The sequence below is a fragment of the Mustela putorius genome, unplaced genomic scaffold (assembly GCF_011764305.1).
Source record: "Mustela putorius furo isolate JIRA1106 unplaced genomic scaffold, ASM1176430v1.1 tig00003850_pilon_pilon_pilon, whole genome shotgun sequence".
Taxonomy (NCBI): domain Eukaryota; kingdom Metazoa; phylum Chordata; class Mammalia; order Carnivora; family Mustelidae; genus Mustela; species Mustela putorius.
The window spans coordinates 15,735,706-15,758,309 of record NW_025422002.1 but is presented as its reverse complement, the minus strand read 5'-3'; the positions used below and the strand labels follow the sequence as shown (position 1 = coordinate 15,758,309).

The 22,604-nt window shown below is 49.3% G+C and overlaps 1 protein-coding gene across 1 annotated transcript in view; it reads right to left on the bottom strand.

Annotated features, from left to right (window-relative positions):
• Window positions 1-262: 262 nt before the first annotated feature.
• The window catches only part of EFCC1 (EF-hand and coiled-coil domain containing 1), a gene marked incomplete at its 5' end in the record, with an annotated part of 40,577 nt that continues 18,235 nt past the window's right edge, over window positions 263-22,604 (bottom strand). Inside the window, 6 exons of the mRNA XM_045063245.1 lie at window positions 263-3,723; window positions 4,558-4,627; window positions 6,211-6,351; window positions 8,213-8,378; window positions 9,570-9,711; window positions 11,761-11,924. Coding sequence (XP_044919180.1) covers window positions 3,587-3,723; window positions 4,558-4,627; window positions 6,211-6,351; window positions 8,213-8,378; window positions 9,570-9,711; window positions 11,761-11,924 — 820 coding nt within the window. The remainder of the gene's footprint in view (window positions 3,724-4,557; window positions 4,628-6,210; window positions 6,352-8,212; window positions 8,379-9,569; window positions 9,712-11,760; window positions 11,925-22,604) is intronic.

Sequence of the window (22,604 nt, the reverse complement as noted above, 5' to 3'; positions counted from 1 at the left end):
AGCCACCCACGCTTGTTTATTCTTGTGAATAGGAAAGCAGTTGACTGTTGTATAGTAAGCTTATATCTTGAAATTATGCTATAATTGCTTATTCTAGGATTTTTGTTGTTGTTGTTGTTTTTCCAAAAGAAATCTTTTGGATTTCTATTTAGATGATCATGTCATCCGTGCCCAGGCTGTTGTATTTCTTCCTTCCCATTCTGTGTACCTTTTGACTTAGTCAGTTTGGGCTGTTGTAACAAAACACCATGAACTGGGAGGCTTAAGCAACACACATTTATTTCTCACAGTTCTGAAGGTTGGATCAGCATGCCAGGGTGTTTGGGTTCTTGGTGGGGGCCCTATTCCTTGTTTACAGATGACCATTGTCTTGTATCCTCTGCTGGCAGAGACCGAGAAAGGGGGAAGCAAGCAGTCTCCTATAGAAGGGCACTAATGATCATGAGAGCCCCACCCTCCTGACCCAATCCTTCTCCACCCTCCCCCCACCCAGAGGGGATAGTAGCAGCTCCAGCTACTATCCCTATGGGAATTAGGGTTTCAACATATGAACTTTGAGGGGATACAAATATTCAGTCCAAAGCACCTTGTATTTCCTTTCCTTGTCTCTTGTCTTGGCTAGGACTTCCAACAAGATGCTGAAAACAAATGGGGAGAGGGGACATCCTTGCCCTGTTCCTGATCTTAGTGGGAAAGTATCTAGTTTCTCTCCACTTGAGTGTGATGTTGGCTCTAGGTTTTTCGAGTTAGGAGGTTCCCTATGCCTAGTTTGTTGACGGTTATTATTATTGTTTTATCAAGGATAGGTGTTAGATTTTGTCAAATGTTTTTTTCTGCATTTATTGATATAAACGTGATTTTTCTTCTTTAGCCTGTGGGATGTGATAGAGTACAGTTAATTTTTGAATGTTGAGCTAGCCTTGCGTACCTGGGATGAATCCCACTTGGTTATGCTGTAAAATTCTTTTTATATATTGTTGGATTCAAATTGTTAGTTTTCTTATGACTTTTGCATCTGTGTTCATGATAGAGATAGCTCTGTAGTTCTCTTTGCTTATAATATCTTTGTCTAGTTTTGATTAGGGTAATGCCAGCTTCAGAATGAGTAGGGAGTATTGCCTCTGCTTCTCTCTTCTGGAAGATACTGTAGAAAATTGGAAGAATTTCTTCCTTAAATATTTGGTAGAATTAACCAGTGAACCCATTTAGGCCTGGTGCTTTCTCTTTGGGAAGGTTATTAATTATTGATTCAGTTTCTTTAATATATAGAGGCCTATTCATATCTCTTCTTGTGTAAGTTTTGGCAGATTGTGTCCTTCAAGGAACTGATCCATTTCATCTAGGTTATCTGATTTGAGGGCTTAGAATTATTTGTAATATTCCTTTATTATCCATATAATATTCAACTATAGTACTATCTTCTCACTTATTTCTGATGTTAGCAGTGTGTGTCTTCTCCCTCTTTTTCACAATTAACCTGGCAAGAGGCCTATTGAGTCTGTTGACCTTTTCAAAGAACTAGCTTTTGTTTCATTGTTTTTCTGTTTTTTATTTCCAATTTCATTGATTTCTGCTCTAATTTTTTTAAAAAATACTTCTTTTCTTCTGCTTACTTTGGATTTAATTTGCTCTTCTTTTTCTAGGTGGAAACTTAGATTTTTTTAGATCTTCTGCTTTTCCAATATATGCATCTGATGCTGTATCCTGCAAATTTTGGTAGACTGTATTTCATTTTCATTTAGTTCCAAGTATTGTTAAGTCTCCCTTGAGATTTGTTCTTTCACCTGTGTGTTATTTAGGAATGTGTTGTTTAATTTCCACATATTCTGGGATTTTCTACCTATTTCTGTTGATTGATTTCTAGTTTAATTCTAGTGTGGTCTGAGAGCATACAGAATATGTTGAAATTTGTGAGGTGTGTTTTGTGACCTGGAATGTGGTGTATCCTAGTGAATAGTTCATGTGAGCTTGAGAAAAACGTGCATTGTGCAACTGCGGGATGAAGTCATCTATTGATGTCAATTAGATCCCATTGATTGATGGCACTGCTGAGTTCAACTCTGTCTTTACCAATTTTCTGCCTGCTAGATCTGTCCATTTCTGTTAGAGGGGAGTTGAATTCTCCAGATACAATAGTGGATTCATCTATTTCAACTCACAGTTCTACTCATGTTTGCCCAGTCCTGCCCACTGGCCCATGAGGAGTCCTGAGGACTTTCTCAAAAAAGCCTGGCCCATCCTACAGGACCAAGGGTAGGGTGGCCCCTCAGGAGTGGCCACTGGCCTTTGTCTCTTTCATTCCATTCCCAGAGGATCCATAGGGAAACTGGGTAGGGGCTCCCAGAAGTGGCTCCCTGATGCCTCCTGGCCCCATCCAAGCTGCTGAGTGTCTGAGACCAGACAGGTCAGGAATGCCAGTCAGGCATTGTCTGTCCCCAGTCCCTGCTACCCTGCTCTGGAGTGCCTGCTGCTCCCAGACTCCCCACTGGGTACCTCTTGATCCTCCTTCTCCCACATTCCCCTCCTGTGTCCTGTAGCTCTGGCTCCAGGCTCCTAGTGCCGCCTTCCTCCTGTAGTCCTGCAGTTGCCTCTTCTTCACTCCCCTCCACCTACCCTCTGTGAGGCAGCTCAGAATCCTCCAATGGCTCCTGATTGCCTGTGGGAGCAAGTCCCAGTCTGTCGTTTGCCATCGAGTCCCCCTATGACCTGCTACTGTCCTTCCGGGCATCTGCCCTCACCCCTACAGTTCCACTCTGTAGTGCATCCATCCTCTTTGGCTCAGATGACCCCCTCTTGGCTGGACTCTTGCAAATATTTTACCTTGATTTGGCACTGATTTCACCCATATCACACTATTTGCCAATGTAGCTTTCTCTCCTACAAGATGTTAAGGTAGGTGAGACCAGACAGCTTGTCTTACTCCTTCGCATGACTCCGTGAAATCCAGTACCCACTATCTGCCTGGGAAAGAGGTGTCCCAGGTCCTGTAATCCTTTCTCTGTCCGTCTAAATACCACCTTTCTTCTACAGCTAGTTCAAGGGCAGCCTCTGTCCAGAAACTTGCAGTAATCATCCCCACCTTGTGTTCCCCAGCCCTGCCTGGTCTTCAGCACTGGAGGTGTGGGGATTCCCCAGTGGGCCAGGTGTGGCCTGGAGGTTGGGCGCAGCAGTAAGAGGAAAGGGACAGTGCTGGGAGGGGAGAAGACCCCAGGAGACCAGGGAAGGGATTCTGGGCTGGGCTGTATGAGAAAGTGGGCAGGGGAGGCAACAGCAGGTATGGGCTGATCCAGCAGCCCCAGGACTTGAATGTGAACTGTGGCACCAGGAATGCAGAGGCTGTGAGGGAACCTGGGAGGAACTCAAGGAGATGAAGTCTGCCAGGCTCTGTTGTGGGAGGCTTTGGGGTTGAGCCCAGTCTCAGGAGTCAGGGTCTCTAGGGTTCTGAGGATGTGATGGTGGTTGGGGGTAGCCATGGAAGCTCATCCGATGGTGGTCAGGCTGGTCAAGGAAACTGGTCTGGTCGCAGTCAGGTTGATCTGGAGGCTGGTCTGATGGAGGTCAGGCTGACGGAGGTGGGCCAGTGACCTCAGCAGGAGATGAGGAGTGGGTTAGCTAGTGCAGGAGCTGTGGAGGCTGGCGCCGAGAGCTCTCCCTGCAGGAGCTCACAGCCAGCCAAAGCTTGGCGCAGGGCATCCAGGATGGCCAAGGGTCCACATCGCCCCTCTGGAAGGAAAGAGTGGACAGGGAAGGTAGTTCATTTTGCTCACTGTGGCCTACATAGCCACTCTTACTCCTTTCTGGGACCCTCCCCAGTCCTGCCTAGCCACCTCCCCCTCTTGTTTCTCTCCCACTGAGGGCCCCAGAGAAGGGGGCTTCTAGCACACAATTTCTAACCTCCCTCTCAATTCCAGGGACCATCCAGGGCACTGGACCTACCTGAGCCTTGCCCTGCAATGCCTTGTGAGGCCAGCGAGCAAAGGCTCATCAGCAGTTGGTTGCCCCATTAGCATAGGAGGCCCTTTGAGGAGAGGGCTTGGCCTGACTCCTCTTGATTTCACCAGCCACAATCTAGTACTGATGAAATCCTACTGCCCTGAACTTTGTCTAAACAATGGGGGCCACTTAGCTTACTGCATAATGGAGAGACCCAAGGCTTTGGGTACAGCTGGCACTTGACCTTTCTCTGCTTTGGTCTCTCCATCTGTGAAATGGGTACAATAACAGCACCTTCTCCAGTAGGCTGTTGTCATGACTTGGGGGATTGAAACCACATGGGATGTCTCCACAGAGCCCACACTCAGCCCAGTGACTGAACTTGCCTAGCGCCCTTGGAGGTTTGACCATGCTGGCTTCTGCTTAGCTCCTCTACCTGGGACACCCAATAGCATTTTCCAACTTTCTAAAGCCCATTCCTCACTATGTACTATGCACATCACAGGCAGTCAGAGGAGTCATGACAGTGGCATTTTGTAGACAAGACACTCAGGGCAGAGAGTTCTGGGTCAGGCTGCTCTCCAGACACTGTCCAGGCTCTGAAAGATGGGGGAGTTCTCCTACCGGGTGGGGTGTCCTTGCAAGCATCCAGCGTGTTCAGCAAAATCTTCCCCAGGGCTCTTTTCGATATGTTCTTGAAAAGAAATGGAGACAGGGCTGGACTTCACTGTGGCTGCTGTGTCCTCATCCAGCAGGCGGGACTTGATGGCCCCTACAGCTTCTGTAAGGCTCCCTGGGGGCACATAGAGTCACTATCCCCCCCATCCCTTCCTGGGTCCCTACCCTTAGCCTGGCCACACTGATTGATGGGCTTCTCAAAGACTTTTGGTGGGTGGATAGTGTGGGCTGCAGCATCCATTCCCTCAAAGATCATATATTTATGGATTACCATTTATGTGCCAAAGTAAAGTTGGCACTTAGGAAATAAACATGAATAGTGCATTTTTATGCATTGGCTCATTTAATCTTTGCAACAAGTCCTATTATTAGGCTCATTTTTACCAGTGAAGAAAAGCAGTGCTGAGAAAAAATGAGAAATTTGCCTAAAGCCACCCAGCTAGGAGGAGATGGGAGAACCAGCTTCTACCCCCAGGTTGCACGGCCTGGAGCTATGGTGCTAACCACTGCCTTCACTGTCTGCTGGAGTTGGCTGCCACTCAGCCATTCTCTCAGGCTCTGCTGCCCTGGCTTTGGCCTTGATAGTTCTGTCCTAGGCAGTCTGGTGCATTGGAAAGAGCCCACTTAAAACTCAGGCAACCTGGGTTTAAATCCTCCTTCTACCTTATAGTGGCTATAATCCCAGCTTAGTGATTTCTCAAAAAGTTATTTAATGATTTGCTGTCGCTATTTAGGAATACAATTGATTTCTGTGTCCTGACATTTTAGTATTTACCTGGCCAAGAAATGACAATAATTTACCTCTGGATTCTCTTGGGTATTCTGTGTAGATAAGTATGATATATGATCACTGGTAGCTTTGTCTTCCTGCCTAAACCTTACACCTTTTCTTTCTTTTTCTTGTCTTACTGCATTGGCTAGATCCTCTAGCTGGCATACAAACAGCGATGACAGGCATCACTGTCTTGACTCTGACTTTGGAAGCACTCCTTACAACATTTCACCAATAAGTGTGAAGCCTGTGAGAGATAGTTAGTGGAGATTCTTTATCTGGTAAAGGAAGTCCTTACTGTTCTTAATTCGTTGATAAAAGGAGACTGTTCTTGACTTTTCTACATCTATTGAGATGAGCATATGGTTTTTGTCCTTTAATCTACAATGTGTATATGTCATTAATAGATTTGTTGATCTTGAATGATCTTTAAATCACTGATCTTTAAATCATTTTAAATCCAATGTGGTCATGTTGCATTTCTTTAAACACTGCTGGATTTGGTTTGCAAATATCTTATTTAATATTTTGCATCCACATTTCCATGTGACATTAGCTTATAATTTTCCTTTCTTATATTTCTCCTTCTCTGGTTTTGAAATCAAAGTTGGATCAGCTTTAGAAAGTGAATAACACCACCTTGGCCGGGACAGAGTGGCCTTCCCTTCTTTTTGCTATAACGTCCCTGGGCCTCCTTTTCTGCACCTGGAAAGTGAAATTGACACCTGCCTAACGTGAGGAAACTCTGGGCCAAGTGCCTGGCAGAGGCTGGTGCTCCCTGAGAGCTCCTCCCATTGCCCCGGGTGTGCCAGCGCCCATGAGCCTACCAGGTCCCGGAGCCTTTTCAGGAGCTGTAGCACATCCATGAGCTTCTCCTCCAGCAGGGACAGCCGAACCCGCTCTGTCTCCACCATTTGTAGCTCCAGCCTCAGGTGCTCAATCTCTTCTACCTTCTGCTGCAGCTCTGCCTGTGGGGGCCAGCAGGGACTCAGCACCCACCCTGCTGCCCTCTGCCCAGCACTCACTGTGCCATCTCCAGGCAGGGCCCATGACTTGCCTTGACCTTTTCACAGAGGTCATCTCTTCTGATCTTCCCTCTCTCCCTGTACCTGCCAGGGGACTGAGCAGATAAAATCACCCATCTTCCCAGTGGGGGCACCAAGGCCCAGAGAGGCTACGTGTCTGGCCCAAGATCACACAGTGAGTGGTGTTAATGTAAGAGTATGTATATTTCGTTTTCTAGATGAGGACTCCATTTTCCGTTCTTCTTCTGTATTCATCTGCTTTCTTTTATTTTAATACTTTTTTTCCTCCTTCTTATTTTTATTTATTATTATTATTATTATTTTGGTTGCAAGCAACAGAAAACTATCTGGCTAGTGAAACAGAAAGAGAATTCACTGGCAGGCTCTGGGTCATTCCCAGAACAGACCAGCAGCTGGAGAAGCTCAGGGCTAGGACTGCAATGGGGTTGAGATGGTAGGACAGCCTCAAGCCTCTTCTCCAGAGTTCAGAGCTGAGAAGGACACTCTCCAGCCACTCTTCTACTTCCCTCAAGAGAGAGAGAGAGCCCCAGAAGGGGCCTGGATTGGGCCAGCTTGAGCCCTGAGACCATGGGTCCTACCAGGATACCCACCAGGGGGCAGTCACAGAGCATCGTGTGGCTACTAGCCTTTTAAAGCAGGATGCCAGATGAGAGGCAGCCCCTATTCTTGGCACCAATGGAGGGAAAGAGAAGCAGCTGAAGGTGTGGCATCCTCAGACACTCTGGGTCCACTCTGGGCTTTGGGTAGGACAGAGAAGGCATGGTGCTGGTGCCCACCACAGATGGGACTGGAAGGTGGGCTTGGGGACACCACTCACATGCCTCAGTAACTCTCCTAACCCCCACTTCCTTGGAATTTACTTAGAAAAGGGGTGGTGGCCATGCCTTTTGGAACCACATCAGACCACAACTATGTCACAAACAGTATGGATTTCGAATTTCAGATATATAAATATAAAACTACCTTAGGTCAACACAACAGTTTGCAAAAGTGCAGTGGGCTAGGGCTTTGTGAAATGGTAACTCTCAATAACACTCTGAACTTGATTACTGGAGAATGGAGTAGAGAGATGGAAAAAAATGCAAAGTGTTCCTATTGGAACGGAGACACCCTGCTATTAGTGTTGCCTGCCAGCTCCCTCCCATAACCCTCAGTAACTTTCCTGGGGAGAAAAAAGTCCCTCCTCCCTGTCATCTGACTTTGATGGAGCTGCTAATCCCTGAACGTTGCCTGCCTACCACAGGGACTGGGCCAGGGACGGGCACATGACCAAGACTGGGTCAACTGGAGTTCTTCCCTGAGATTTTATATATTAGGCTCTTAATTCCCGTGGGTGGGTCAATGGGAGCCTGGAGCTGTCTGTGGTCCTGCCTTTCCTTTCACCACCACATGGAGGAAGCCCTTCTGAAGTAGGGGGAAATGAGGCCAGCACCTGGGAAACACCGAGCAGACAGAGATAGATGGAGACAATCTCGTCTAAGTCACTGGACCCCATTGTTCCTGAAGCTCATCTCCTCTGCTGTTCTTCTGAAGCTGTTCTTGCCAGCTCCATATCCTATTAAATACCAGTTTTGCACTGAAGCTAATTCGAGTTAATTCTGTTGTCTTGCAACCAGAATATTCTTCGTTAAATCTAAGTCAAAGCAAGTTGCATGTCCTCTCTGAGTCTTGGTCTGCTCATCTGTGAACAGGGCCCAGTATTTGGCTGACATCCCTTGGGGTTCTTCCAGCTATGAGAGATTCTAGCTTTGGTCCAGACCTCGACCTCTGGGGCTCAGCTGACCTCCTCCCCAAGTGTCCCCAGGGCCTTGCCACGGCAGCTCTGGGTCCCCAGATGCTCCACCAGCATGGTGATGTGGGTCTCCAGCTGTCCCAGGGTGCAGGCATCGTCACCACTGCCAATGTGGCTGAAGTAAGTTTTGAGCTTCTTGGCTGTCTGGTCATCACACCTGCGGCAAAGGAGAGCACCAGCACTGCGGGGTGGCTCTGCAGAGTCTGGTCCAGCCTCAGAATGTGGGTGTTGCTGCCAAGCCTGTCTCTTGAAAGCTAAGCCAGGTCATGGTACCCTCTGCCCAGTACCCTCTTGTGGCTCCCCTTTTTACTCCAAGGAAAAGCCAAAGGCCTCTCCCAATCTGCTCCTGCAATTTCTCTGACCTCCATCCCATTCATCTTCACTCATCATGCTCCAGCCTCAGTAGCCCCCTCACTGCCCTTAGAGCATGCCTCAGGGCCTTTGCACATGCTGTTCCCTCTTTGTGGAATGCCCTTTCCTTGTGTCCTTCAGGTTTTTGCTCACATGGCACCTTCTTAGAGTGGCCTTCCCAGCATCTTCCTGCACCACCCTCTGCCCCTCCCCCATGCTTCACCTTTTCTCCTCACACTTGTCACCACTCACTAGAATAGGGGCTCCGCTAATGGGGTGGTGCTATTTTGCTTATTGCTGTTCTCTCGGTTCCTCCATATTTTCCCAGCACATAGTAGGTGCTTCATAAAAGCTTGCTGTTGACTTGGGGTCAGGAATAACAATCACCCAGGAACACTGACAGCACTTTACAATATAATTAAAGTCTGTGCTGGCTCTTGGGAGTGAACCAATGGGGATCAGGCACCTTTTAGGCATTTTATAGCTGCAATAGCAAGTCCAAAAAAAACCTCTGCCAGACAAGTGTTGCTGGCCCATCTTAGAGATGAGAAGGCTGAGGCTCAGAGAAGTCTGCGAGTTGTCTGCAGTGCCCCAGGCATCTGGGTCTTTCTTCCCTCCAGGGTGGGTGTGAGGATTCAATAAGCCAGGGGGTCAGCTGTAGGAGGCATTGTAAGCGCTGTTTCTCACAGGAGCAATGGGGAAGGAAGGGTCTGATATGTCCTGGAGTAGCACTAGAACTTGGGGCCACATCTTGGGATAGCAGCCAGGGGAGTGTGAGGGAATCAGTGGAATGGCATCTCCGTGCCTTGGTCAGTCACCTCATTTCATCCCTGCATATGCTGGGATATACATCTCACTTTCCTCCTATGGACCAGGGGCCAGAGTGTCAGGGGAGCTGGGGATGATCCAGTGGGGACTTGAATCCGGTCCTCAAGGTCAAGCTCTGGGAAGGGGCTCTGGGCCTCCAGCGCCGATTGCCCCGCCCCAGCACACATACCCACTCCTGCAGCTGGAGAGGTACTCCAGCAGCGTCTTGACCTCTGCCAGTGAGCTTCGCTCTTTCTGCCACTTCTCCTCACCCTCCTCTTCTTCGTCGGAGGCGGCCTGGCCTTCCACTGAGCGGAACAGCTGCCCGTCCACTGCCGGAGAAGCAGGGGCTCAGGCACCAGGAACAAAGGGTGGGAAACCGGGCAGCCCTCCCCAGGGGCAGGTGTGGGTGGGCTGCACAGAGGGAACAGGCTCTGGCACTATCCACCCCTTTTCCAGAGAGCCACACTCCCACCCTCTCCATGTCCCCACCAGTGAGGCCACCGAGGCTGGTGGGGCCCATCCCCAGGGCCTGGCCCAGGCCCCGAACTGGCCAGCTGGAGCCCCTCCCTGGGGCTTTACACAGGGTCCCAGGGAGCAAGAAGCTGTTTCTCTTCTCTGCTTTCTAAGATGACACAACCAGCCAGGGCCTGTCTGCGCTCTCAGAGGTGCATATTATTTCCATGTTAAGGTGTGACCGTCCCAGCCAGGGAGGCCAAGGGGCTGGGATCAGGGATCTGTATAGCACAGGCACCAGGGTGAGCCAATTTTCAGCTCTCAGGGAGAGAGAAGGGGTTTCCTTTGCACCTCTACCATTTGGGGGATGTACAGGAAAGATTGTCATACATGTGACCCTGTGTGACACCCAGACCAGTGTGGCTGGTTGGGGCCAACATTGACCATCCCCTGTGTCTGGTTGGGGTACTTCAGTCGGGTTGTGCATCGGAAACCCCGGGGTTAGGCCACCCAGTATCAGGCTCTGTGTCTGGGGGAGGGGGAGGGGAAGCCCTCCCTCGGCTCCTCACTCCACCCTAGCCCAGGAGACGCACGAGTCCAGCCTCGTGTGAACCATGATTAGTTCTGCCAAGGCAGGGGACCCAGCGTGAGCTAAGGAGAGCCAGGCCAGAATCAGAGTCAAACCTCCAGGGAAGAGAAATGCCGTCATTCTTCTGGCCTGGGAGGTGGAGGGTGTGGGTCTGGAGCTCGTGGGGGGCTGTCTGGTCAGTCTGAGCGGAGCGCCTTCTGCACAATGGGTGCGCCAGGGAGAAAGCAGGCAAGGCAGCAAGAGGTGACATTCCGTGACACCCTGGCTGTGCCTGAAGCTGACTTGGACTTTTTAATTAATCTGAGCCAGTCTGACAGTGACAATAGCCTGATCCTTGTGGACAGATAGTGCCCTGAGCAGCAAAGCTGCAGGGGGAGAGGAGAATCCTAAGCAGCAGAGCTGAGGTGGGCCTGGGCCTCTGTGTTTTTAAGAGGCTCTAGGGTGATCCTGGCCACCTGACAGGTCTGGGAACCATGGACTCAGGTCTCCTGACTTGGGACACCCATCTCTCCAGCCTGACTGCCCCAACGGGGTGGGCTCAGGGCGATTCTGTTTTGTTTCAGTAGTAACTGTGCCAGACCGAACAGAATCAGGGTTGAAGGGACTGGTCCCTGACTTTTTGGTTGTGTGAGCTGCATTCCCAATATTGGCAATTCATTTTCCATCCTGGCAATTTCCTGACACCATGTGTGTACCGATGTTGTGTACGTGCATATGTGTTTGTGTGTATGTGTGTGTGGCGTCATTGTTGTCACAGTCATTAACACTGTCCAGGTGCCCCAGGCAAGGGTAGGCGAGGAGCTCTGAAGAGGAATGGGAAGGACACCGCCCAGTAGCACCTCCATAGCTGCCCATAACTGAGCCTGGAATGTACCGGGCATGTTCTCAGCCAGCATGGTTCCTCTTTCCACATGATGGTTCCACACCCACCAGGCTCAGGTTCTTGAGACAACAGGCTTCTTTGTGGTCTTCTTAAGGGGGGGGAACCATCCAGCCCCTGCTTACACACTTCTGATGACGGGTGCTTATTCCATCTCAGTTCCCTTGGCACCCAACCCATCCCTGCGTGGGACTAAAAGGAGACAGTTTTTTCGCACACTGAGTTGGAGCCTGTCCGTGGGAACCACCCTCTCCCACTGGATGTCTGTCTATGCTATGTAGCCTGAGGAGGAAGCCCTTGTGGACTTGGGAAGCCCAGCCTCAGCACTCAGGGAGAGAAGGGTTCTGTCTGGAGGCCAGATGGCAGCCTCAGTGCTGACAGGGCCGTGGGACTGGGCCTGGGCACAGCAGACCAGTTGTGAGCCTGGCAGCAAGTCTGAGTGGGGCAGGGACAAACCTTCGTCCAGGGGTCGGCTCCCAGAACCAGAACCGCTGTCTGATTGCCAGGCTCCCTCTGGAGGGCTGTCTGGGCTTCTGGTCCCATTGTCCGGAGGGTCACCTCTCTTGACTTCTGGCTCTGGGCTGGCTTGTGATGAGATGGGGAGTTGGGTGCCCTCTGACCTGTGGGCAGGGGAGAAGACACAGGTGTTGAGAGAGAGGAGGGGACTCGGCCAGCTTCCCGCAGGAGAGTGTGGGATGTGGACCCACTCTCTTCCACTGCTTAGACTGCACGGGTAAGCTGTGTATGATGGGCCTGAAGAAGACACTAGGTATTCTCTGCGGTTGACCCTACTGGCTCCCTAACACATTAGGCCTGGCATGTTAGAGTCTCAGCCTTCCATGACACACACTCACTCTCTCAGCACCTTTTGCACTAAAGGCAAAGTCTGAGGAGCCTCTGGAATGGATCTGTGTCTCCTCTAGTAAGAAGATCAGCAAAGGAAATCCCTTCCTTCCTGCCTTTGGACATTGTCACGTGGATATGATGTTTGAGGCTATGGCAGCCATCTTGAGACCATGAGGAAATGGCTGAGAGAATTATAGAGTAGTTAAACGAGAGTCCTGTCATCTTTCAGCTGCTGAATTAACTAGTCCTGGAGTTACCTACCTCTGGACTTCTTATTATGGGTGAGATCTTTTAAAAAGTCTTAATTGTTTCAGTTACTTTTAACTGCATTAAAATTTAAAGTATCTCTCCTCTTTGGAGAACCTGCTCATCAATCTGTTTTCTTGGTAGTGTAAAGTCCTCACTTTTTGAATATTCACTTTCCATGTCACTGCAGTTACAAAGTCAAGGAAAAAATGAAAATGAATCTATCATAACATGAAAATATTCACTAATGAATTAGCTGCTTGTTAAACTAGTTCTTCCCTCCTCCCTCATTGTGCACCAACATCTCTCTCATCTCTTCAGAATCTCTCATTCCTTATTTCTCTCAGACTATCAGGCGTAACAACCCCAGTACAAAGGGTGTGTAAAATGAAACTGCAAAACTTGGAAAAGTCAGGCAGAGGAAGCCACTGAGAACCGAGTGTGGAGAGTGGGACAGATGAGGACATACCTTGGAGTGTTCCAAGAAATAAAGTGTGGCTGCAGAGAAACAGAGTTTCCCTAGGGAGACAAAGGGTGTGCTACACTAGTCTAGTAATTGCTATTTAACTGAGTCTGTCATTACCCTGCTGATTCAATCTGTAGAATCATGCCCATAATCACATAAATGTGCTGTAGTGTCTCTACTATAATACAAAAACCAAACCCCAACCAAACAAAATAACCCTCCCCACTATACGGCTTCCCCCAGCTACCACCCCTTTCTCTGTCTCCTATAGAGCAGAGCTTCTTGAAAAAGCTGCCTCTGCTACACATTGCTGTTCCAACCTCAGCTTGTCACCCGTCCCTGCTGTGCTACTAGACCCAACGGCGGCTTCTCACTGCTTTTCTCCTTTGGCTGGTGAAGTGAACACTATACTTCATGGTGTACATTTCACAGTGTACATTTCAGAGTGCACACATCATAGTGTACATTTCACAGTGCACACTTCGTAGAGCATATTTCATGAATACTACTACACAGAGAGCAGTGAGTTCTAAATGACTCTCTCACCTGGTCACTTTCTTCCAGTGGCTTCCAGGAGTGCCTCCCTCCCTGGCACTCCTCCTTGTCTACTTTGCTAGTTCCTCCTCTTCATCCCTATGCCCCTGTGCTGGCTGCTGTGCCCTCAGACTCCACCTGAGAACTTCTTTCTATCCATTCACTCTATAAGGTGTCTCAGCCAGTGCTGTGACCTTAAGCGCTGATGACTTCCAAACGTACCTCTGGCCTGGCTTCTGGGATCCAGTGTTCTGACAACCTCACCCAGCTTAACTGCTGCCTTGGGGTCTCCACCTGGATGTCCCACAGGCATTGCAGATGCCGTGTCTTCGTCTGCTCCTTAGTGAAAAGCGCCACCACCCACCTGGCCACCCAAAGTGGAGGTCATACGTGAGAACGGACAGTCTGACCCATCACTCAGAGCCCAGCCCACGGGTGCTGCAGGGAGGCTGCTCAGCAAAGGGCCGTGGTGTCATGCTATTTTGTGGCCGCTCCCTTGCCTGGGTTTGTGCAGATGTGGACAGAAGTGAGAAGGAGGAAGGGGGAAGAAGGAGTGCCACCCCTGCCCTCGGGGGACCTCTGGGTGGCAGGGAGCCCAGAGTCTTCACTCTTCAAGGCCATGCCCACTGGACTCAGGGCCAGACCCTCACATAGGCAAGGAGGGCGCTGGGTCCACAGAGCAGGGAGGGCGTCCTAGAGGACTTGGGGACTTGTGGTTGAGTAGAATAAAAGAGGTTTGAGTGGAGGAATAAAGGCAGCAGGTGTGTTTGGAGACAGATGGGGGCCGGCTGGGCTAGAGACGAGGACTCACAGCAGTTCAGAAGGGGCGGGACAGACCCTGATTGGGTACCCCAACTTTGGGCTGGGCTTCTGTGTGCTATTTTGGGTCCTGCTCTTCCCCTGGACTTACGAGACTGGTAGCTCTCAAAGGAAGAGAAGGTTAAGTCAAAGAGGGTGGGGAGCCAGCAGGGATCTGGACTTGGGTCTTTCTTCCAAAGCCTGATCTTGTTCTGTTGCTGCATCCCTTGTGTCACCAGGCCTTGGAAAGTCTCACATATTATAAATGGTGGGAGTCAGTGGAGCTTTGCAGGTATTAGGTTGAACCCTATGGAATTGCTGGCTTTTGCTGCTTTTTGACCTACAAAAGGGGAATTTAAAATGGTTCAATCTGATCCGATAGGACATGTTTGTATAATGTTTCTTGATTCAGGAGTGATTATCCTGGTTTGTGAAAGGCTTTGTTAGAATTTTCTGGCCTAAGGGCTGCCTGGTTTGCTTAGTCGGTGGAACATGTGACTTTTGATCTTGGAGTAGTGAGTTTGAGGTCCCTGTTGGATGTAGAGATTACTTAGGTATAAAAATCTTATAGAAAAAGAGAAAAGGATTTTCTGGGCCTAGAAATCTGACCGCTATCGGCAGTAAGACTGGACCACATGGCAGAGGTTTAAGTAGGGTTTCCCATAAGAATGGGTCCCTGAGGTTTGGGGGAGGAGATGGAACTGCCTGGGTACGAGGCAGAGGGTCACTACGGCCCTGCTGAATGATCTTGTAACCTGAAGGTCCAGCCTTCTTACAAATGTCAGCCCCAAGGTCACGGAGCTGATGCTGCATCACCTTACATCTCTCCTCTCCCCCTACTCCTGGGCCATCAGCACTTGCTACCATGGCCATTTTCTGGAAGACAGCTCCAATCCTGCTCCAAAGCCCTCTGTGGCTTCCCATGGCCAACTAGAGAAGCCCAGATCCTCTGATACTCCAGCCCCTCCATGGAGGAGTTTCTGAAGTTGCAAAGCAAAGATCCAAAGGAAGAAAGAACACATTTCACTCAGGAGGGCCCTGTGGGTGCAGAGAAGTCCCCCTGCTCTCTTCCCACCCCCAGTGCTGCCCCTCCAATCCCCACTGCGGTGCCAAAGGGAGTGGAGGTCAGCTCTGGCCCTATCTCTCTTCCTTCAAAATGCTCTCTGCAGCCAATAGGAAGAACTCCAGTGTCCTAACACACCACCGAGGGTCCTCCGAGATCTTACCCACCCCTCCAGCCTGATCGCTGGTGATGACCACTGGGCACAGCACAGCCAGGTGCACCTAACCTCCTGTGTGTCACCCTCGGGGCCTTTGCACATGACAAGCACAGCTAACACCTATATGGCCTTACTGTGTGCCGGACACTGTACTGTTCTGAGTATTTTGTGCCAACTCATCTAGCCTCCCCAGCAACTCTAAGGAGGAATGATTCTTCTTGCTGCCATTTTACAGATGAGGAAACTGAGATGCAGAGAACAGAGTAATTGGCCCCAGATCACATAGATTCCTTTGTCTTCAGTGTGCACACCCAACTTAGGAATCTCTGTCTGGAAAATCCTACTGGCCCTTCATTCTCCTCTCTCTAATGCACATCCCACATCCTCCCCTGTCTCTCGAATGGACTCCCAGAGTTCACATGCTCTCAGGTGTCCTGTTAGGATCTGTGTCCCTCATCTGATTGGGATTTCCTCTGGGCGTACAGCACAGGGACAGAGGGGTCCAGTAAAAACTGATTGAATGAAACCACTGATAATAGTGGGGGTGAAGAAGAAGAAGGGCAGGTAAGGCCTGGACCAATCCAGAGCTTGGATGGGGATCCGAGGGGATGGGGAACACTTGGGTGGGGAACAATCTTAGATTGTTCCAGAAGGGACAGAGAGGAGAGCATTCAATTTGAAGCCACAAGATCCAGGTGGAGTCCCAGCTCCAATGAGCTTTACCAGTGGCTCAGGGGCTAACCTCCCTGCCCACGTCACTGAGGAGCGGACCCTCAAAGTGGAAGGATGATGTCAAGTTTCCTAAACCACAGACATTTTTAAAAAATATTTTATTCATTTATTTGACAGAGAGAGTGAGATCACAAGTAGGCAGAGAGGCAGGCAGAGAGAGAGGGAAGCAGACTTCCTGCTGAGCAGAGAGCCCAATGCGGGACTCGATCCCAGGACCCTGAGATTGAGATCATGACCTGAACCAAAAGCAGAGGCTTAACCCACTGAGCAACCCAGGCACCCCAACCACTGACATTTTTGATCACCGACCCTCTTGCTTACTGTATGGATTTCCTTTAATAGGAAACATTATTACTAGTAGTGAAAAACCAATATATTGTCATGCATAGAAAGTAACCAGAAAAATACGTAAAACAACAAAAAAACAAAGTGAGTCCGTTGTAGCTAGGCCTTCTTTTCTGTTTGCTCCTGACCCTGAAGCTGTTCTTTCTCCCTTAAAATGGGGGTTAGTCCTGTGAGGACCTAGAGATTCGCCAGTTCCAAACCAGGACTGAGAAGGCGCAGCGCCCTTGCTCCATGCCTCCCCCGCCTGGGAACCCTTCCGCGCCTCTATGCCACTCTCCTTTGGGAGCCCTGGAGGAACTGGGGGAAGAGGGGACTCCTGTGACTGCAGAGGTGCCTGTCACTCAGCAGGCATTAGAGAAGGTTCTGGGGGAAAAGGTGGGCCCTGGAGGCTGCCCACTGTCCCCTCGCAGACTCGCTCCCAGACGGTCCTGAGTCCTCGTGTGCGGTCGGGTGTTGTCTCCAGCTGGTCACATCTGTGCACTGCCTGGAGCCTGGGGTGAACCTCTAATGTCTCCCTCCTGTCAGAGGCTGACGGCCACAGCTGGCCACCAGCCCAGTGGCTTGCACAATCTGACAAAGGCCAGATGTAGCCCTTCCTCCTTTCCTCCAGTCCTGCAACTCCTGGCCCTTGGCTTCTGGGTCTCCAGTGGACAGACTCCCCCCTTCTTGGGATCTAGCATGGCGGAAAGGGGTTGGGGGAGCCGCCAAATCTGGGTTTTGCCCCACAGGACTGTGGCTTTACAGTGTGACCCCCTCCCCAGCCTTCATTCCATTCTCCCATTCACTCATCAGGAAACACAGAGGGGCCCTGAGTCCCGTGAAGAAAAACAAGATGGCCGGCTGAGGAGGAATGCCTGTGTCCGCCGGCCTTCGTTATGCCGCGTCCCAGTGAGTCTGCATGTCTTCCTAGCCATCTGCCTGCCCATCTGCTGACCTATCTGTCCATCCATCCGCCCATCCATATATCTATCCATCCAAACACATTTTCTTAGCCCGTATTCACAATGGAGTTTTATATTTCCATTTGTTTTCCAACCGCGGGAAGCTCCTGCCTTCACCAGCATTTGAGGCCATTTGAGATGATGCCCAGATAAACAGCAGTGTGTGTGTGTTTTAAATAGCTAAGCATTTATTTTTAATATGTATTAAAAAACAATTAGCCTTATTTCACTTAGCATGGGTTCCATTTGAACCCATGAGACTGTTAATCTCAGGAAACTGAGAGTTGCTGGGTGGTTGGGGGTAGGGTTAGGGTGGCTGGGTGATGGACCTTGGGGAGGGTATGTGCTATGGTGAGTGCTGTGAACTGTATAAGACTGATGATTGCCCCTGTACCCCTGAGGCAAATAATAAATTATTTGTTAATAAAAAAAAAGAAAAAAACAATTAGCAAACACAGCAAACAATTTTAGTTTTACCTGTATGATAATGATATACCCTTCTTTTATTTTTATTTTTTACTTTTAAAAGATTTTATTTATTTGAGAGAGAGCATGAGCAGAGGGGGAGGGGCAGAGAGAGAGGGAGAAGCAGGCTCCCCACTGAGCAGGGTGCTGGACATGGGGCTCCATCCCAGGACCCTGAGATCATGACCTGAGCCAAACGGAGACACTTAACTGACTGAGCCACCCAGGTGCCCCAATATGCCCTTCTTTTAAATAAGTTTATTTAAGTAAAAAGAGTGATATGATTTAAGGAAAAATGTTAATCAAATAATAGTACAGGTGCGATGCAGGATTCTATCCCAGGACCCTGGAATCATGAACTGAGCCAAAGGCAGACGCTTAACGACTGAGCCACCCAGGTGTCTCTAGGCACCCTATTTTTATAGTGGATATTTTAGAATATCCCGGTGTGATCCCAAAATGATCTGGATAAATAATATACCTAATCTTCCCAAATATTTTAAAACAATTAATGTGAGGCTCTAACAGTGATCTAAAGTAAAAAGGGACTTTAGGATATATATTTCAATATGTAAATATTATGACATGATATTTTTAGATGTTTAAACCTATTTAACAGGGCTAAGATTTTTTTTTAATTGAAGTGTTATTAACATGCAACATTATCTTAGTTTCTGGTGTCCAATATGGTGATTATACATTGCGCTTGGCTTAGCCGCGGCGTGGCTACCACCTGTCACCATACAGCCCTATGACAATACCACTGACTACCTTCCCTATGCTGTGTCATTCATCCCCTTGACTCACTCATTCCATAACTGGAAGCCTGTATCTCCCACTCCCTTTCACCCATTTGCCCATCCCCCAACTCCTTCCCCTCTGGCAACTATCAGCTTGCCCTCTATTATGGATCTGTTTCTGCTTTTTTTTTTTTTTTTAAGATTTTTTTAAGAAAGATTTTATTTATTTATTTGTCAGAGAGAGAGCAGAAGCAGAGAGAGAAGCAGGCTCCCTGCTGACAAGGACTTGATCCTAGGACCCCGGAATCATGACTTGAGCTGAAGGCAGTGGCTTAACCAACTACGCCACCCAGGCACCCCTTTTTCTGTTGTTGTTAAAATGACTGTTTGAATTTGACACTAGGAAGGTAATATTCAATTGCATATTGTTGACATTCTTTTCCTATGTTTGACATTTTGAAATAAGGACTAAGAAAATATATTTGGATGGATGGACAGATGGATGGATAGAGAGGCAAATGGACAGGCAGATAGATGGGTAGATAGATATGTAGACTCACTGGGACACAGCACAGTGAATGTCAGGGGACATAGGCATTGCTTATCAGCTGGTTAAGCACAAGTGTGATATGGTTCTAAAATGGTGAGCAACTCTTGGAAAATTCAAACAATTCAAAACAAAGTATAACCTTCCCACTACTCACACAGCATTGCATTCTTGGAAAATCCATTGTGCATTAAAACTATGCAAAAAATAGTATTTTTCTAGGTAAAGCAGAGTTAGATTCTAGTCTTAGATCAGGGTAGTGAAAGCAAGTTTTTCGTAGAATGAACGCCCAGGGACATCTGGAAGTCGTGGGAGGTACAGGGCAATCCTGGGTCGCACAGGACCTGTGCGGAGCCTCATATCCCAAGTGTCAGGAACCCTAGTCACTGAGACACTCCCTCCACACAAGTTCCCAGCATGTCAAGGGGGGAGACATACCCTGTGTAAGCTCTGTCCCTGATCCTCTGTTCTAGCCTCATGCCCCCAATGGTTTTGGCAGCCTCCACCCAAACATAGCTCTAGGCTGCCTCGTTGGGGGGACTGTGAGGTGCCCGACTGATGGATTTGGACTTGGGGCTGCCAGGTCAGCCGCCGGGGCCGTGCCCAGGCCCTGGGGAAATCCCCAGGATCTGCACCTGCCGGGACCCACTGGCATCCTGGCCCCTTCCCCACGTGGCCTCTGGGCTCTCCCAGAGCCATGCAGGATTGGGGATGGGCTTGTATCTGTTTACTCCTGGGCCAACCTCTCAATCAAGGGGTGCCCTCATCAAGTCCCTTGCCCAAGTCACTGAGACTCGGCCTCCCCAGCTTTCAAATGGGGACATTGCCCCCACTCATGGACAAGAGCTGGGGCTAAGTGAGGCAACCACATGCCTGGGACACAGTAGACACACTATTCTTGTTGGTTCCCATCCTCTGTTCCCAAATGCCTCCTCCTGTAATCATTTTGTTTTCTGAAAACCTTGAATAAATGCTTGAGTGCAGGGATAGGCCCACAGTTCCTTTTTCTTTTCTTTTTTTTTAAAGATTTTATTTATTTATTTGACAGACAGAGAGATTACAAGTGGGCAGAGAGGCAGGCTCAGAGAGAGGGAGAAGCAGCCTCCCTGCTGAGCAGAGAGCCCAATGCGGGGCTCAATCCCAGGATCCTGAGATCATGACCTGAGCCAAAGGCAGAGGCTTAACCCACTGAACTACCCAGGCACCCCAGGCCCACAGTTTCTTAATCTGATCTGTTCCGTTGAATATGGCAGCCGCTAGTCACCCTGGGCTACTGAAGTTTAAATTAATTACAGGGAAATGAAACCAAAGATTCAGTTCCTCACCCATGCTAGCCACATGGTAAGTACTCAGTAACCACATTGGGCTCACGGCTACCGTATTGGACAGTGCCGAGGTAGGCCATTTCCATCATCACAGAAAGTTCTGCTGGACAGCACTGAGATCATGTTAAAAGGTAAAAGGGGAAGTTATAGTTCAGAGTCATTTTATCTGGAACTGTAATGGTCACTTGTAAGCCTCCTATTCGATTCACTATTATGTTCACGCAGTGACAAATCTGCTGAAGTTGTAATTATCTGAACCTAGAACTTGACTCTGCTGTAGCGTAAACACAAAAACATATCACGAGTGAGGTTCCTGCCATAATCCCAGCACATCCCTCTCCACATGGAGAAAACCCAGCCTGGGTCCCTGCCTATACCACCCGAAGGGGTGTGGCCTCTATAGAGACCAAAATTGAAGGGCAGAATTGAAATAGAACATAGAGCAGAATGAATGACCTTGAAACGCGGTGTGGGGGACAGCTCAAATCAAAACTCAAAAGCAAAATCACAAGGCCCAAAGCATTTGGTGAACCGCATTCCATCAGAGAAGACATGGGAGCCCGGTGGTGTCCCCTGGCCACATTCTCTCTAAGTCCCCCGCAACCCGGGAATTCCTCCCCGGGGTATATTTTCTGGGGGGAAGTTTCCATGGCTGTCTGCAAGGGGGCATGGTGGAGGGTGTACATCAGTGTCACCTGCAGATGTGGGAGCTCGACGCAGCTCTGGGATTGGGTGTCTGCCTCTGGGACTGGGTGGGAGACTCGCCAGGAGGAGAAGCAGAGGACAGACATGCACATACCCAGTGCCCCCGAAACACACGGCACTGAGCTAAGAATGCAAGAGACAGAGTGAGGCCTAGAATGCTGTGCCAAGATGGACACAGGACATAGACACAAAACCACACATTTTGCAAGGACACGACAAGAAAAAACATGGAACAATACGAGAATGGTCGTCTATAGGACAGATAGGGTAAGGGCAAGAAAAGGGGGAAAAAAATCCATTCCTACCCCTGCTCCAACCCAAGTCTCCCATTCAGAATACACAAGTTCCCAAGTGTCAGAATAAATGTCCACCAACGACCAGCATAGAAGTTGGAGGACATTATCATTTCACACAGGGGCTGGCCAATGTTTCCCGGAGAGGGCCACGTAGTGAATATTTCGGGCTTGGCAGCCCATGTGGTCACTGTTGCAATGACTCAGGGCTGCCTTTCTGGTGCAAAAGCAGCTACAGATAATACAGAAAGGAATGAACATGACAGTGTTCCAGCAAAACTTTATTTACGGGTCCTGAAATTTGAAGTTCATGAAATTCTTCTGTGCCAGGAATATTGTTCCTTTCTGGAGTTTTCCCAGCCACTTTCAAAGGTTAAAATCAGAGTTTGCATCAGATGCAAAAACAGGCCCGGTGCTTGATTTGGCCCATGGGCCATAATTTGCAAACCCCTGATTTTTTTTTTAAAGATCTTATTTATTTATTCGACAGACAGAGATCACAAGTAGGCAGAGAGGCAGGCAGAGAGAGAGGGGGAAGTAGGCTCCCTGCTGAGCCCGATTCAGGGCTTGATCCCAGGACTTTGAGACCATGACCTGAGCCGAAGGTAGAGGTTTTAACCCACTGAGCCACCCAGGTGCCCCTACAAACTGCTGATTTAACTGATGGCTTTTGCCCTCAGTGCATAGACTCTAGTCCAGGGAAAACAGGTTTAATCAGTGTGGCGGACTGAGGTCTCACCTTTGTTCCTAAGGCCAGCCAGCCAGTACCTTCTGGATTTGCTAAGAGCCCTGAGCGAGGATATGGAGCAAAGCAACTATCTGTCTGGAAGGGGCCACGGAGCCATGCTGAGGGGAACACAGTATGTCTGTCCGTCTGGGTCAGCAGGAGGGAGAGATATTGTTTGTAGCTGACAGGCGAAGGGGGTGGGCAGCTGACAGTGTGTGGGATGCGCATTCACACGCAGGTGCAGGCTCACTTGAGCTCACAGGTGGCGTCTGATGCCATGGGACCTGAGTGCACAGATTGGCTGGGTCTGCCCTGCCTTGCTTTTGGCCCGAGTCTGACCCTCCAACCTGCATATTGACTGTATTGACCC